The following is an 18536-nucleotide window of genomic DNA, read 5'->3' as shown; positions in this document are numbered from 1 at the left end:
CAAGGCAGTGAGGCAGACATGGACATCCCGTGCATGAGACCCCGGGAAGCTGTATAACAATAGGCTGTTCTGAGCTTCTAGTGCTCGCTGCAGCTTCCCAATGCCGGCTTTAAGCTCCCGGGCACCTTTGGCATTATACCCTGCTTTCCTCCGCAGCCCCGTACAGCTGCACATTGAACCCTTCCTCCCCGCATCGCATTGTTAATTATTTCTGACTGTGTGTTTGGAATCGATCCTTCCCTGTGTCGGTCTGTGGATACAAACCATGTCTGGCAAACACCAGCATTTCAAAGGACCTGAAGTCAGCTGTTGTGTCAAATATTTCTTATTTGGATTCAACATAGTGTTTTGGGTGAGTTTCCTTCTTGATGGTGACTTTGTTGGGGGAAGGAGGCAAAAAAGACTGAGGCTTTTGTTTGCTGCCTGGGGGTGTAATGTATTCCGAGTGGGTGAGCTGGCCTTTGCTGTCTCTATCTGTGCACTTTCTATTGTTTGTATGTTGCTGGTGTAATGAGCTGAGAGAGGCTCCATTATTCCTTGCAGAAGCTGCTTTTCCTGATGCCCTATTGTAACTCCAGTGTCCATAACACAGTTTATAAAATATTCTGCCTTGACCCTTTACAGCCGGTAAGGACCCACACACAGGCTGCCTCCTCTCCCCTTCTAATTATCATTTACCCCTGCATTACAATCAACCTAGTATACATATAAGTTTAGAGGGGCACATTTGGATAACAGAAAGGGTTAATCTGAGCAGGTTATGTGTTTTTGTGGATGCCAGTCCTTGGTCTTCCTAAATCAATACTATCATCAGAGTGGATCTTTGTGTCAATACAGGGCTTACAGATAACACACACACACACCTCCCTTCCTGCTTCTTTATTAGAGGGTATGATATTTCTCCTTTTGCATATAAGGTAACAGGTCATATAGGGTCGGTGGTGTGGCTAGTAGCAGGACTGTAGGTCTGATGCTAGAGGTCACTGGATCTGTGTGTATTAAAGGGCCAGTATATGTAGGATCGGGCTCGCTTGTGTCATTCATTACTGTACACAGGGTTCATTGTTTGTGTCTATGGGATGAGATGAACTCAGTCATCAAGTGTAATCTGCTGGGGTTGAAGTTAGGATTACATTATATTGTTATCTTTTATTAATATAGCGCCTGCTGTATTGTATAATAATCCTTCCTTTTTTTCCCAATTACTTCCCAATATTTCTGTTTTTGAAAAACCAAGTCAGTGTTGTGATCATAACACTCTTAGAACAGTGTTTTGGGATAATTACTGTATGTAATAACCTGGCAGCATTAACCTAGACAGGTTTTCCTATTTAAAATCTTTTTTTTTTTTTTTTTTTTTTTTTTTTTATGCGACTACAGTGTTTTAAAGTAATACATTTTTTTAGGATTTTCTATTGCCTATGCTTTTGTATGTGTTTACCTGTATTGAATGAAGTACTGTTGAAATGTAGGTACATAAACAAAATGTTATGGTGATAAACAGTGTGGCTCCCTAAATGATTTTGTTTACATCATTTGCTGTGAATACAAAACTCTATTTTTAATTCCAAATTTTAGCATAATATACATACTCAAGTGCCTTGAATGTGCTTTGCATCATTTTTCACTGCTTTCACTTCCTTTTGTTGAAATTATAGGTTTAGTTAATAATTAACAGTCTGGGACAAGAGGTAATCACTAAAGGTGGGGGAATATTTAAAAACACATTCACAGGAGTTAGAATAGCTTGCTTTTTTTTTTTACTTGCTTCCATGGTAACTGCTGCAGAAGCAATGGCGGTCACCATAGTGTATGGAAACTGATGTCACGCCATACGCGCCTTCTCCTGGAACGTGGTGCGCATCATGACATCACGAGCAGTCATGTGACTTACGTCAACAAAAACTCAAATCCAGGAAAAATATTTTTAAGGACTAGCTCACAATGTTACAAAGTCGAAAGACCATTTTTATTACTCTGTTTGCTACATAAGCTATGGTATATATATGGTATATTTAGATGTCGTTATGGATTTTGATATATAGAAATAGAATTTGAAGGCAGATAACAATTTGGCCCAGCTGGTCTGCCCACTTGTCCCACTGTTAAGACTCAAACCTTAAGCAGTCCTTGGTCTCATCTTAGATTTAGAATATGCCACATGTCTACCCCACGCGTTTAACTTTTGGGCTTATGTGTGTAGGTCAAAACTGACAGTGTCTCCAACGATGACACTTTGTATAATCTAGTCTCCGTAGAGCAGGTTTCCCTGTTTTGGATTGTTATTTTTATTATCGTGGGGTTCTAAAGCCAGCTGACCGACAACTACACCTTGGTGGACAAGAATTTGTAAAAGTTACAAATTACAATAATGTGTCGATACTTTAGGGCGTCTATCTTTGTCACCTTAGGTGTGTTCTAAATTCTTATACAAACTCTAAGAAACAGATGTGCAACTAATTGGGATCATTTTCAGGTTTTTGCAAGCCTTTGCACCTGGAGCAATTGTACGAGACTACTCACTAAACAGTAGTGTGTGAAATTCTCATACCATGTGTACTACTATCCCAGGGTCTGTGTGGTAATGGTTAGCACTGACTCATTCTTAATTTGGATTCTGTGATCTTGTAAATTGAGAACACTCATTTCCATATAGGCTAGTGAACATAAGGCATTGTGGTTTGATCGGGACCTGTTTAGGTTATTTAAGCTGGTCACTGAAGTAGGAGAGCTGCAGATGCAACTCACTGACTTCATTATACATCTTAAATGGTCAACTCTGCAACATTTCTTATATGAAAAGAGCGGAGTGGGTCCTATATAATGCTTAATTCAGCCAGTGAAATGACGTTCAAGATAAGCTCACTGGGTTACCCTTTCATACTAGTGCCTCTCGATTGTAAGCTCCTTTGAGCAGGACCCTCCTCGCTCGTTGTTTTCTGTAGCTCAAATTGTTAAGTTATATACTACTTATGTCCTGTTTATCTATTGTGCAGCATATGATGGTGCTATCTAAAACAATAAATGATAATGCGTACTGAAGTAGGTAAACTCTCCTAAAAACTACCAAACTACTGTGAAGCCAAGACCGAAAGGGGCAGAACTTTCATTCATGCAAAACATATACAACTTCTGTAAACAACATGTTATTTAAAGAGATACTTTCACACAGAATGTACAACTTTTTGTTAATTATACATATAAAATAAATGTGTTATTCTTTTTGTAGTCATCTATTATACTACTAATTTAAAGAAAACTATTTTGTAAAATCCCACAAGTTGCCGTTTTAAGATCAACCGCAGTTATATTCTAGGAAAATCTACAGCTTTAAAGAAATGGAAATATTGTCACTTTATTTCCAGTTCCTAGCATATCTCGTACAATTTTTCACCCAAAATGTGACATCATTTGTGAGAATGTTGCAGTGCTACGTTGCCATGGCTAACAAGTCCTCCATTGTCATTACCTGTCATCTGGAAACTGCAATTTAATGAGCTTTCATTGTGTTTTTAGCTACTGTGTAATAAAATGTTGTTAATAGTCACCCACACATCAAAGTGTTCATCCTGTAAACATCTGTTGTAGCCATCCAGTTGCCATGGTTTGTGGAGGTGTCTGGAAGCACTGGGCAGAGCCGAGGCTTTGGAAGGCAGCTGATGAAGCAGTATATGGTGCATTATATGGCCTCGGTCATCTCACCATCACTGTACATTTGGTTCTCGACCACACCTCAGATCAACCCCAAGAAACGTAGGGCACTGTGATCTAGAACACACATCCAGATTATGGCTTTTAGTGCCCTAGGCTAAAAGTTGATTTCTCTTCTGGCACCCTGAATTAAAACATTTTAGCATGATTTGACTAGAAGCCAAAGCTTTCTGACTGTCTAGCACTGAAAGCACAAGTTGGAACTAACACTGCAGGCTTTCAGAATCTTCTCAGAAGTCCCATGTGGATGAGTAAGTAGTTGTCAGACCCACCGGTGCCAAACGAAGAGAACACACAGCATTGGTGGGACCGGAAAATGTCTTACAAGCTACGATTTATAGAAGGGTTTTGAAAAATGCACTTGCATTTCAGTATAAAATATTTATAACATTGACTAATAAATTGCATGTTAATTAGCGGGATCTTAAAATTCTGGCTGAATTACAGCCCCTCGCGAAGTATATTGCTTTTGGCGTAAAGGTTGATGAAAGTCTCTCTAGTAAATAAGTGCAGACATTTGAAAGCCCAGAGCGTTTTCAATGTGTGTATGAAGGTTCAAATAATCCATCTTAGTGTTATAGTTCCATAATAAATGCTGCACGTTTCAGAAAAATCTACAGAACGAGGTTATCGATTTCAGCTGTTAATTACGGCTAACGTTAGCGGATCAACAAATACCCGCTTTATTTTAATGTCGTTTGTCACTCATTGAGGTTAATCTGGAAACGTTTAATATAGCACACCTTTCAGATCGGGACTTGCGACTCCAATTTTACATAAAAAGCCACCTGCTTTAATCCGTTTGATATTCCTTTGTTAACACTTCGTGGACCATTACAGTTTTATATTCATATGGTTGAATGGCCAAACCTATTAAAACCATGTTGTAATGCAATACCTGTGAGTCTTCCATGGCTATTTGCACACATGGGATGGGGTATCAGATGTGACGTCACTATAAATGTTTTGAGCAGAACTCCTGTTTTATAGTTTCATTCTGGACAGATTTTTGGATTTCGTAGATACCATCGGTTTTCTGTTGAATGAAGCGACGTTAGAGTAGCCACAAGCAAACAAGAGCTTCAATTGTTGGAGAATTGTATAGATGAAACCTGGGGACGTGTGCAGGGTGTGGTGGAGCATGCGTACGTGCATGTGTGTCCCCTGAGCAGTCATACTGCATAGGAACTGATGCCTGTACCTATCAAATATATGGAAATTGGCAGTAATTTCACTAGCATGTAATATAAATATATATATGTGTGTGTGTGTGATGACAGTATAGATCATTATGTTTGAAAAGCAGTGTGAATTCTAGGAATGTTGGTGTGTCCAAACCAAGAATGAAAGCAATCAAAAATCATTTCTTGGTTCGTGCTCTCATTACGTAGCTGGCTAGGTTTTCATTTTTTTTTTATGAATGGATTTAGAAAGGTTAATTATTGACAACAGTCCAGTCCGGAGGTTGTGAAATTGCCAATGCTTCATCGCGTAAGTTAATTGGAGAAGCTTCCTTATTATTCCTTTCCTCTGTAGTCCTGCACCTGATTTCTCCTATGTTCTGTTTAGGTTTAACGCTTTTGTCTTGTGAAGGATGGGATCCAGCATGGAGTATGTGCTCTACATCTATACAGAACCCACGACACACACACACACACACACACACACACACACACACACACACACACACACACACACACACACGAACAATACTCTGAGACATCAACTACTTAACCATGGGAGTCCTCACACATGGAATATGTGTACATTTTCTTTTGTATGCCATGGGAGTGAAACACTTGCATACATTTGAGGCAAACTGTACGCTGTTTAGAGAATTCCTCTTCTCTGTAAATCTGCCAACATTCTCAAATTTACCAAGACAGTCCCAACTGCTGGCTTTCCCAGCCAATGTCCTGATTATCTGTCCTGCTGTCAGCTTTGTATACACAAAACCAAAATTGGATGCCGATCATACCGAAAGTGAAAATAGCATGTAATGTAGGTGGACCGTGACAATGCCAGGAAGTGCCATATTAGTAAGGATGCAAATAACTGGTATTATATGTGTAAAATACAATTTCATCTGTGTAGGCCGTTAGCAAATATTTAGATCAAAACATAGTTTGACTGTTTCTCTTTCATACATGATTTGTTAAAGTTTCTTATTACATCCTTGTAATGTTTGTTTTTACTTATAGATTATAACCATTGTTTTTTTAGCAAGACCAAATAACAATAAAGAAATATAAAAAGGTGTATTCCTTGGGATTAACTGGGTCATGTGCATTAAGTTGTGGACGTTGGCAAGTAGTCACGTACAATTCCGTGCACATAAGGCATATGCAATGTGTTTCTTCATTTGCCTCAGTATATTTTATAAACACTGCTTAATTACAACCTTTTGCGACCACGCCTAATGCTGTGTCAGCCCGCTTTTGATATTCTGTTTGTGCACAACAGGAAATTTAAATTATTCATACGCTCTCCTTTTTTTAATTGTACTCCATATCAGTTTTGTTACTCTTGTTCTTTTATATGCTTTACTTTGTGTTTTCGTTGTTGTACAAATACCTTAACTTTTTGGTTTTTATATTGGTAGGCCTGGGAAAACGTATTTGTATCAGCCAGTAGAAACCTGTAGTCCACCCAATTTGGATATATGAAAAACCAGAATAATTGGATTTGTGTTTGTAAACATGGGCAGGTGTGTGTGTGTGTGTATATACTATATATATATATATATATATATATATATATATATATATATATACATACATACATACATACATACATACATACATACATACATACATACATACATACATACATACATAAAATTGAGTGTCCCTTTAAAAAAAAAAAAAAAGAAATATAAATACCGTATTGGCTCGGATATAGGCCGCCCCCGTATATAGGCCGCACCCTAAAAGTTTGGTGCTTTTTTAAAGAAAAAGTTTTTTTCTTTAAAAAAGCACCAAAAAAACATGCTGCCACTCTGTCCTCCCTCCCCGAGATACGCTGCCACTGTCCTCCCTCCCCGAGATACGCTGCCACTGTCCTCCCTCCCCGAGATACGCTGCCACTGTCCTCCCTCCCCGAGATACGCTGCCACTGTCCTCCCTCCCCGAGATACGCTACCACTGTCCTCCTCTGCCCCCCCCGGACTTACCGGAGCAGACTCCCGGCGGGGGACATCTACGCAATACAACTTCCGGTGCTGGCACCGGAAGTTGTATGCGCTGGCCCCGCAAGACACCCGGGAGTCTGCTCCGGTAAGTCCGGGGGGGGGGGGTATTTGAGGTAAAACGCAAATGCGCTTAGACAACCTCCCGTGCCGGCACCCCCCCCCGTGGGAAGTGCTGGCAGGGGAGGCTGTCTGAGCGTATCGGGGAGTAGGATGCAGGTCCCCTGCACCGCTGCGGGGGATCTGTATCCTAACCCCGCTGCCTGCCCGGCGCCCGGGACTGCATGTCCCGGGCGTCAGGCGCTAGACCCCGAATATAGGCCGCACCCCCACTTTAAAGACTTAAAGTGGGGGGAAAAAGTGTGGCCTATATTCGAGCCAATACGGCTATATGAATATAAAATCTAAAGGGACATACAGAGCACTGATATAATTCAGTCATTCATCCTGTTAAGGGAGTAAGAGGAATAATTAAGACCTATATCCCTAATATTAAAATCTTGCTTTATTCCTTTTAGTAAAACCAATAAAATATTGTTCTATTGATGCAGTGTGAAGATTTTTTCCCCCCCGTTCTGGTTCACACGTCTGTGGTTTCAGTGGCAATTCGCTGCTAATGCTGCAGTAGTCGTCGAGAACTCTTATTGCTATTTCCAGTAGTGGTGGAGACTTCTTTTTATAGGATGGTACTTCTGTTTTTAAAGATGTATAAATGTCTGATTGTGTCACCGTTTATCCTCCCTGCTGCTCACATTGATGTTTGTTGCTTTTCCCGATGCCTGCTCTCTTTGCTTTGGAATAGTTGTATGTTTACACAGTGCGAACCAACAGGAGCGCTTTCCTTTCCCTGTCAAACATTGATTAAAGTAGATAAAAGGACAAGTATCAAGGGCTTATGAATACTACCCTGTTAAGCAGAACATGTATGTTCTTGTTGAAATGTCCATAAAACATAGCGCAAGTGTGGTCTTGAACCCAATGAGCAGGGTTGTCTGGCTTACAGGGCATATTGACTACTGATAGATAGTACTAGAACATTAGCCTTTCACCTTTACACAGACAAACAATATTTCACCTTAGAGCAGAGGTCTCCCATGTGTTATACTGGCCGTTCTCTGCCACTGAGCCACAGTTTTATTCATCCTGTTTTCTTAGTAGCCCAGGACATTTCTCTGATTAAGCGTCAGTAGTTGTCTTTTTAGTTGCCCCTTGGTTTATTGCACACCGAAGGTCTGCAGGAAAGAACTGACCAAACCATAAAGACGTTTGTGGTATTTATATACAAGTTTAAATCCTGACTATTCTTATAGTCCTACTGTCCAAAATAGTTTTTATTGGTGTAAGTGAACACAGACTACCTCGATGAGGCTTTGAGATCGCAAAAGCAGTAACCTAAGGAACACCCCATCCCGTGTGTGCAAATAGTGATAGGAGACCCACAAAAAATTCTTTTCTGCCAACCATATGCCATAAATTTGGTTCCCCTAATCCCATTCCTTCACGTTTACGGTACTGTTTGATAAGCCTTCCAAGGGCATGGTAAATGTAACACTGATTATGGATGTCAAAGCAGGTCTGCACCGCATTTGATCTCTTTAATAGAATGGCCATTGTTCAATGGATTAGAAACGGAAGAGTGTTCAGGTGTCTGGTGTGGTTTTGATATACATTTTGCCATTTGATGTGTGCTTTCCCAAAAGAGTGGTTTTTTTTTTCCATTTTCCCCTGATAAGTCACAAGCGATGCTTTGTTCTGCTGCCAGTTGAAATATTGTAATGTTCTCAGTACACTGATAACCTTTTCTGCCAGATGTGACAGTGTACTGTTTATTTTTCGTATTCGTTTTGAAAATGCTTAAAGTGACATTGTTCTCTTTGTAACTTGTTGCTGCTACTCCTTCCTATCCTAATATATGACAGAAATGGTGTCAAAGTACATGGGGGCTGTTGCCATCAGAGCTTTTACCAGCCACAATTGTGGCTTACATGCTCCTTTGACTCATTCTGTCTATAAAGAATACAGTGTATGATGTGTGTGTGCACACGTCAATAAATATACTTATATGTGAAATGCTGCCTCCTATAGCACTCTACAATATGCTCCAAAATTCCAAATTGAAATACAATTAGGATGGCACAGGATCGCTAAAACCACTCAAACCCATCAGAGTAATATGCTGACATATTACTCTGTGATGGGTTTAACATAAAAAATGCTGCTATAAGGAGTTCAATAGATGTCTTGGACACTTAGGGACATTCCAGCCATCATATGCACATTAAAATCGAGATCTGTCATGTGGTCTATTTCCCAAAATGCATGAACGATTCTACATTTCCCCACCCTCAGCTTAACGCCCTGCAGTAGATACATTTGGCCGAATGCGTCTCCCTGCCCGCGATGTACCCTCTTCCAGTAAGCTCCAGCACTGGCTCTGGTGAATGCTGCTTGCAGGGGTCCGTTTAAACCCCGGTGGGGATGTGGGAAGTGTTCGCATTGACTTCAATGGATGTACTTTCCTGCCACTGGTTGACAGCTTCAAGAGAGACCCTTTAAATAATGTAGAATCAATTTGTTAAAGGTCGACACCTGTGTGCATTCATTGTCTGTGTTGGACTTGATGCTTTAGGCTGTTCCTTTGAACCATGTCCTTGGCTTAGATGGTTAACCTGGGGAAGCTGTAGTCAGTCTTTGATAGTAACGTGTGCAGCTGTACTTGCGCTTTGTCAAGTGAATGGTGACTTTGTATAGGAGGTCGTCTAAACATGCTGACTATGTGAAAAGGCTTTGTTTTGCAATATAAAGTAATATATGCCCTAAATAACATATAATGCGAGAAAAGTATCAGCTTCCTTTGATTTGTTTGTCAGAGATTCTCTATCGGTATTCCATTTGTTAACAAATTGATAGCAAAGCCTGTCAGTGTAATCCAGACCATAATAAGAGTCGAACTGTATGCAGTGCTCTCAAAGAGAAAGAGTATTGTCCCAGGCAGCCTTACCTTAATATGACTTTAATATGCATTATTTAAAATTAAATGAAGCGCTTACCCAAGTGAGAAGCTGCAGCTTCCCTCCTCCTCCGAAGTACTGTTGACACCAATGGGAGTCCTTTCTGTACATGCCCACATTGGGCTCATGTGTTGGAGCCAGTGGTAGAGCTGGCAATCAGTAAGTATATCACATGGCAGGAGATGTGTTAGGCCGATCACATCTAAATGGGAAATAGCTGGGGCTAGGGGAGAGGGGCAAATGCATTTGGATGGGGGACACCATTAAAATGTAAATGACCCCGCAGCTGTCATATGCATTAAAGTGAATATGATGGCTGGGGTGTCCCATTAAAGCTACTGGGTCACCCATTAATAAAAAAAAAATATCATTGCTCCCCCAGTTACTGAAAAACTGTAACCTAGTTACTTATTATTCAGTTGTTTTAATCATTGTAGCCATAATCCTTGTAACTGATTGGGTAGAAACATAAAAATAACACCCAATCAGGCAAGCAGATCTTTGCAGAAATATCAGATCAACAAACATAACCCTAACCCCGACATATACCGGGCTAGTTTCCTTTTCAATTTGGTAGCAAGTTACCAATTTCGTGTGTTCACTTATCTGGCTATATTTTAATAGTTTGTATTACTCTGTAACGTATATATAAATTCTGCTATAAACGGTTGTGGTTACCACATGTTTGTACTGCACTAATCACATCTTTCTTCAAAATTTAAACAAACCTAATACTATATGTCCTGTGGGCACATCTGTACAAAACCTGTTGGAAATAAGATACTCTTCTTCCAGAATATTCTGACCGTTAGTAAAGATTTTACCGTCTAAGACACAGCTCCCCAACAGAATATTGAATTTGCCTCTAATATACCTTTTTATGTAACTTTAGTAATGAGAGAAACTCCAAAGCATATTACCGCGGTGTTGGCATCGCCTGTGGTAGCCGGTAGTCTTGGTGTGTTTGCCTTGCTTCTCCTTTTTGCAGACTTGCCATGTTCAGTTGTAGAAAGATCTAATTGATTGCGATAATAATGTTGCTCTAAACTTGCTAATTAAGCCAACCTCTTTAATTGTGCATGTGGGCGGGGTATCTTTAGATCCACTGGATCTCTCGGTGGAGCTGGCTAATAATGAGCATGCGTGCATATGTTAAACGCATCTCCTCCAAAGCATATAGCTGGGGGCGAGGAAAGAGAGCAAATACATAGAGAAGGTTCTGACTAATGTAATTCTATTCTTTAATATTTATATAATTTAAAGGTGCCTCTTTGATATCCTATGCATTAAAGAGAATATGATGGCTGGAGCGTCCCTTTATGCGTACAGGTCACTTAGGAAGTGTAACGTCCTACGCTTCTTTGAATTGACTGGACAACGTATGCTGTTCCAGTCTCTGTATTAATGTTGGTAGTTTTTAATTTTATTATTTGGAAAATATAAAAGACAACGTTAATACCTTTTAGAGAGGGAGTGTTCAGCTCCTCTTCTCATATTATTAACTTTTTTTTTCTTAATCTAGTACTTCCAAATGTTGTATATTTTCAGATCTAAATAATTTTGAGCTGAAATACCCTTTTCCATTTTGCAATGGGTTTAAGCAGATTGCAGTGGTCATTATGTGTCGGTTAAGGCTGGCCTTAAAGCAGACTGCCAGCAGGCCCTGTACCTTGGGAAGTGACTGTTACTTGTAGACTTGTGACTCCCTCAGGATAAAGCCATCTCCTGTTGGAGATCTGAGGGATCACTGTGGTTACAGACTGGAAGGGATGGGCAGTCGGTGGTTTCCATGGGAACTGACTGGATTGCTGTGGGAACTTTAATTCCCAGCTCCTGGCTTTCTCTGGTGTGAAGTGTTTATGGCTTTATATCTGTCCCAACCCCCTTCTTTCCAGTTGACTCTTCCTATCTCCTGCTGAGTGCGGGAGCTTCCTTCACACCCGCACCACCTACATCTGTTGGCACTGAGCTGTATTCAACATCAAAGCAGAAAATAAACAAACTAGCATGGAGAGATTTCCAGAGTATAATAAAGATAGAAAAACGAAAGAGGTTTATTCTGCAAAATACCTTCTAGTCTAGATCTTTACTGTGCCTGAAAAATGTAGTGCCTCAATATTCTGTTACCTAGAGGGAATATGTTATATGGCAGTAAAAAAACAATAGGTTGGTTAACCCCTTTTTCAACATTTTTGCTATGTCCTTGTTGAACTGTAATTTCCCTCTTTCTCATTTAGTGTACCCATTCAAATTTATATATTGTGGGCTTTTTTTATGTGTTGCTAAGAACAAGTAGGACTTTCTTTTTAAACTCTTCTATATGATCCATCAGTAAATTGTACACAACTAGTGCAAATGTTTTCATATACTTGAGTTTGGATACACCTCATTTGCCTAGTATTTTCATTTATTTTGGCAGTTATAGTGCATATATTATCAAATTTGGTATTCGCTCACAGATATCAAAACTGCTAAAAGTATGTTTCGGTGAACGTAGACAGCCCAGGGTATTGCACTATGGTAATTTTGACATATTATGTACATTTCCCCACTAACCTCATCAAAAATGTGAGATCAGCAGCAGGGAAGCCTGCTAGGAGGTTCCCGATCCATTCCTTTTGTGCACTCTTGTATTAAATTGCTGAACTCGGGGCCATACACTGTGGCCACAGCTTGCAGGGGGAGACAGTCAAAACTTCTGTGTGTCAGTGGGTATTTAGCTGATGCTTAAAGCTACAGGATGTAATAGTACGTCCTCCGGCGTCAACTTCTGGAATTTTGTGATATTTTGTTACATTCATGTTGTGAGATGTGACACTCCCTGTTATTTTAAGATGCTTCTCCTAATATAAGTACATGGGGTCAGAATACATTTCCCTCTGTGAGGCCAGGACATGTTAAGCTATTCATAGATGCCTAGTTTAACCCTATATTTCCTGGTGGTTTGAGAAACATTTTTTCTCTCTGAGAGGTCAGGGAAGGTTTTCATAGTTTGTTAATCTTAGTTGCCTCATTTAAGGCAAACTACACAAAAAACATGTTTTCCTTTCCTCTGTTACCTTCCCGTCCATGCCAAACCAAATACTTAAAGACACTGTACGCAATGTATCAGTGTAGAGTTGAACAGGGTTAAATGTTATAAAATCCTGAATCTCAAGATCCTCCTACTCTAGCTAAGGGCTATAGGAAATGTACTTTACAGCACTTTATCATACTGTTTTATCTTTGTTTTTTCCAGAAATGTATATAAATTGTAATGAGGGTTGTCAGGAGTGGGGTGGGTTTGATGTCTCAGTGGCTGATCCTTACAGTTTAACAAACTGTTAAACATGCAAAAATAACTACAAGTAGGGGTCATGGCTTCTGTTAGGAGCTTAATTGCAACTACCACTACACTACAGAAAGCATTTTTGCCACAGGGAGGTAGGATAATACTGCCAGGGATGTGATTTCATATTTAGCTGAATTAAGGTTACAGTGCCACTTTCAGATTGCTGTACTAAGCTATATGATGCAAGCTGTGTTGCGTTGTGGAATGTCCACCAGCAAAATGTTGGCGATTTGTCTACACATCTGCCTTTCACACTGGGCGTTCACACTTAGGCGTTTATGATTGCTTGTTATTGAGCCATGTGCACCTACACAATTTGTTGTTTTTACATAATAATGGGAATTTTAATGCTTAAGCAATTATTTTTTATCAATACAAAGTTACGAGTAGTAAGGCGTTGCAAGTAAAGTGTACAATATTCTCTGATAAAACTAATAAACCAGAATCCATTTATTTTGGAAATAGAAAAACAAGAGTTTTTCCCCTCACAACCTTTGTGTCCCTAGAAGTCACTAGGGACTCCTTCCCCCGGTGTCCTATGTTGCCACTATTGGTCCACCCCATGAAGTCCCCCATCATTAAGGCAATGGAATAGGATGTTTACCCTGAAGAAGTTAATCAGCTGTCAAATATTTAAAAAAATAAATAAATACATTAGTGTGCATTTTCATATAGAAGAAGTAAATTGGCTTCGCCTGGAATAGAGTAATTTGGAGTGAAGTCCAGTCATGCATGTCTTTCAGGCTACAAGTAGTATCTTTTGTACTAATTTGTGGCGAGTCGGCTCGTGTCACCAGGTAGTGGATTTCAGGGCATGTCTAGAAGCAATGCCACAGGTCCGCCCCTGTTCCTGTCAATTGGGAAAGTCACCGTCAACCCTCAAACACATATGGGCCTGCTGTCTCCTACAGGAGACCAAAATGCTGTACCAACTTAAGCATTCTACCTGAATAGGGAAGCACTGTAAGCAACCACATGGTCCCTCAAACTGCTTTTAAGATCTTCCATCCAGTAACTTATCCCCAAATAGCCATCTCAGGCACACATGTGCGTCAAACCAAGGGATAAAGCTTTGTTATGGTGTGAGCTGTACCTCTACGCCACAAAATAAATCTGTCGTTATTCCAATCCTTCAAGGAGAAATGTCTTTGTTCCAAGATGTGTGCTTGTGTGTAAATAAAAGAACCACTGCATGCGTAACGTAGGAAACGTCCTAATGAGCGTTTTAAAGCAAATGCTATATAAGCTTTGATTTTTCACCTAGCTACATGCCTTGGTTGGTATATCCATTCCTATTGTAAATGTGCATTTGGTTTACCGCCTCTTGCCACAGCTAAAATCTTCATCACATGAGAGGGTAAATTTTAATCTTTGGCTGACATTCATTCACAAATTCTATAATGAATGATGGCGTAGGAGATTAAAGGCACACTACCACCATAATCCTTTATATAAAAAGATGTAATGTTATATAGGCCTTCAGGACCTCAAGGTCTACAAAAGCTTATGTACCTATACTATTTTTTTCTGTTTGAGTCCATTAAAAGGTGTTAATACAATAAGAACTCAACTTTATCTTTACCTGGTTAAACTTATGTACCAAAAAAATCTTCCTAAAGATGTGGCTTGATCTCGATTATAGCTATGTTTCTGTAGTGTCAACAGAAAGGCAGCGGGACTGCACCTCCATGGAACCACTGCCGATTAGGCTTTTCCTATTGTTGTCAACCATGTAGTAAAATATCAGGTGGTAACTAGAGATAGTAGAGCTTTTCTAAAGAAAAAAATGTGGTAAGTTTGATAAAGTCTTAACTGAAAGCTACTCGACAGCAAATGTTTTGCAGCACCAAGTTTAATATAATGATAATTCTAAAATCACGACGGTCTCCCTTTATAGCTTTTTCGTTTACCTCCCTGTCTTCCTTATATTCTTTAGTGCAGGAATATGACGAGTAGTCCTGGGGCTGGATTTGATTACCGGGTATAAAATCCCTGTTCTTTTACTTGTTAGTATGCCATTGACACAGCAGGAACCAAAGGAGCAAAGTGTCAGGAAATCTCTTTGCTTCCTGAAAAAACACAGATACAGTCAGAAAAAAAGGTAACACTTTAAAAAAAAAATGCAGGTTTTTCTGTGTAAAAACCGGCTTCTGACCTCTTATGTTTCATAGATTTTTGTTTTCAATAATGTTTGGCGCAAGTTGAAACCATTGGCAGGAAACTGACTATATATCCTTTTGCTGAGATCACTGTCTCTAGAGTCCTGAACCGCAACAAAAAAGTCTGGAAGAGATATTCTGTGACAATTAAACTGTACTTAATGGGATACACCCACCAACTTTTATCACTAGTATCTGATTAATCGAGGCATTTAGCAACACCAAAAAAATATGCCAGCGCTCCGTGTGATCGCTTTCTGGAGCAATCACATTCACTGTATTGAAAGGCAGCATAACTTTCAAATGCTGCATGTGTGACTGCTTTAGGAACATCCAATGATGTTCCTTGGCATATTCTTTGGCAAGGAAGGGGTTTCAACCCTTTCTTGCCATTGATCACAAAATTTTTGCTGTCTGCGCATTTTTTAAGGGTTAACGTTTTTTTACTGTTTTACTTTTTTACTTTACTTTTTTTTTACTGTTTTAACTAATTAAATTAACTTTTTAATTAGAGCTGAAACAACGAATCGATAAAATCGATAATAATCGATAACGGAAATCATCGATAACGATTTCCGTTATCGATTAATCGAGTGATCGATTCGTCGTTGGAGCACTAGGCTCCTTTTACTTACCTCCGCCAGCGTTCCCCGCTTCTGCTCCACGCTCTGCAGTCTCCGCCTTCTTCAAGCTACGTGACGACGGAGGTGACGCGCGTCTACTATCAAGTTGGAAGTGGAACAAGTTCGTAGCGGAGGTAAGTACTCTTTATGTCTATTGTCTGTGCGAATGTTTATGTGCGAGACTGGGTGCGCGGCAGAGTGTGTGTGTGTGTGTGTGTGTGTGTGTGTGTGCGCGGCAGAGTGTGTGTGTGGGTGCGCGGCAGAGTGAGTGGGGGGGTGCGCTGCACAGTGAGTGGGGGGGTGCGCTGCACAGTGGGGGGTCCGCGGCACAGGGGGTGGGGGGTCCGCGGCACAGGGGGTGGGGGGGCAGGGGATGCAGGGCAGGATGTGAGTGCAGGGCAGAGTGGGGCCAGGAGACTGGATGCAGGTCAGAGTGGGGGTGGGAGGGCAGGGTGGCAGACTGGGTGCAGAGCAGAGTGGGGGTTGGGATGCAGGGCAGGGTGTGAGACTGGGTGCAGAGTAGAGTGGGGGTGGGGGGGCAGGGCAGGGTGTGAGACTGGGTGCAGAGCAGAGTGGGGATGCAGGGCAGGCTGTGAGACTGGGTGCAGGGCAGGCTGTGAGACTGGGTGCAGGGCAGGGCAGGGTGTGAGACTGGGTGCAGGGCAGGGTGTGAGACTGGGTGCAGGGCAGAGTGGGGGTTGGGATGCAGGGCAGGGTGTGAGACTGGGTGCAGAGTAGAGTGGGGGTGGGGGGGCAGGGCAGGGTGTGAGACTGGGTGCAGAGCAGAGTGGGGATGCAGGGCAGGCTGTGAGACTGGGTGCAGGGCAGGGCAGGGTGTGAGACTGGGTGCAGGGCAGGGTGTGAGACTGGGTGCAGGGCAGAGTGGGGATGCAGGGCAGGCTGTGAGACTGGGTGCAGGGCAGGCTGTGAGACTGGGTGCAGGGCAGAGTGGGGGTGGGGATGCAGGGCAGAGTGAGGGTGGGGGCACAGTGCAAAGGGGTGGGGGCACAATGCAAAATTCTTTTAAATAAACGAAAAATTTGCATATTGTTTTTTTTATCCGATTAATCGATTAATCGAAAAAATAATCGGCCGATTAATCGATTATTAAAATAATCGTTAGTTGCAGCCCTATTTTTAATAATAAAAAATGGTTTTGAAATAGCAAAATGCTTCTTGTAAAAAAAAAAAAAAAAAACTCAAAGGAAATATTACCGGTAGAATCTATTTAGCTTTTCTAAACACTTAAAAGATTTTTTTTTTACATAAAAGCCAGAAAAAGTTTTTTTTAATTATTATAATACATTATATGATATCAAAATAATGGCATCTAAAAAAAGCCCCTTTCCTCCTGAAAAAAAATACAATTTGTGTGGGTACACTAAGCTAAAAATAAACACAGCGGAAATGTAAAAACAAACAGCCACGAAGGGTACAACATTTGAAAAACAGTCCAGTCACAAAGGGGTTAAAAATAAGTAAAAAAAAATATTAACAGTTATAGTGTTTGCATAATGTTTTAAGACCGTTTAATATTAGCCATGAGAATGTGTTCAAGTCTAGCTAGACACTCTGAATCTTCCTCTGCCTCAGTCTTAATCACCCTGCCAGAGTCTTAATCACCCTGCCAGACACTCTGACTAATGAACGGCTATGTAGGAAGGACTTCATAGTATTGCCATAAAGAATCATCTCGTTTTGATTTGTGCAGGGGAAGTCATGCAAAATATCACGTGACTGACAGCACTGGCATCCTCCAAGTCTTACATTGTTACTTAAACCAGCATGTTTAATAACGTTAGTAAAACCAACGATGCATGGTCAGAAGATATAGTATGTTCTTTGCATTGTAGATGCTTTGATGCAGACTATTCTTTAACCACAGCCAACACTGAAATTAATACGCTCTTACACTGTGGAAGGCTGTGATTAGATCAAAAAAATGTGTATAATTGTGGAGTTTCTTCAAGAACTTGATTTTACATGTATTGGGAACCGATAAAGTGGCGTTACACCACGTACGCTGCAGAGCTGTGGTTCGTCTGCGTAGCAATGATATCGGGTGTATGGTCAGATGGCTCAAACTGGTGTTGACTTATGGTTGATAAGATTGAGGCTTGTGGTAATGGGTGTGGTTAGAACCAGTCTGCCAGCGGAAAGCATCATCCATGCCAAGAACAGATATGTGTTATCTTCTGAGTGTGCTTTGTTGATTGTATTAATAGGAGCAAAGACCTACTCAGCCCATGAAAAGCTCCAATTCATATCTACTATTAGTTCATAAACCTTCCAGAGCTTATTTTATTCTATATATCACTTCAAACTACACTTCTGCATAATGCACATAAAGTCAAGGAAGAGAAATGTTGGGATGAGAGGTCATAAACCAGAAGATGCCTTCCATCAGCAGTGGTAGAGGTTAATAATAGAGAATTTAAACATGCATAAGATGAGGCACACAATGATCCTGTATATAAGACAAGGCCAGGGACTAAACCCAAGGTTTGAGATTTC

General features: G+C 40.7%; 1 protein-coding gene across 1 annotated transcript in view; it reads left to right on the top strand.

Annotated features, from left to right (window-relative positions):
- Window positions 1-18536, top strand: part of TSPAN17 (tetraspanin 17) — a 34183-nt gene continuing 15647 nt past the window's right edge. Inside the window, exon 1 of the mRNA XM_053464176.1 lies at window positions 1-352. Coding sequence (XP_053320151.1) covers window positions 266-352 — 87 coding nt within the window. The 5' untranslated portion in view covers window positions 1-265. The remainder of the gene's footprint in view (window positions 353-18536) is intronic.

Source organism: Spea bombifrons, chromosome 4 (genome assembly GCF_027358695.1).
Source record: "Spea bombifrons isolate aSpeBom1 chromosome 4, aSpeBom1.2.pri, whole genome shotgun sequence".
Classification (NCBI taxonomy): Eukaryota; Metazoa; Chordata; class Amphibia; order Anura; family Pelobatidae; genus Spea; species Spea bombifrons.
Note: the sequence above shows the minus strand (reverse complement) of the source record. Positions and strands in the feature narration are given on the sequence as shown.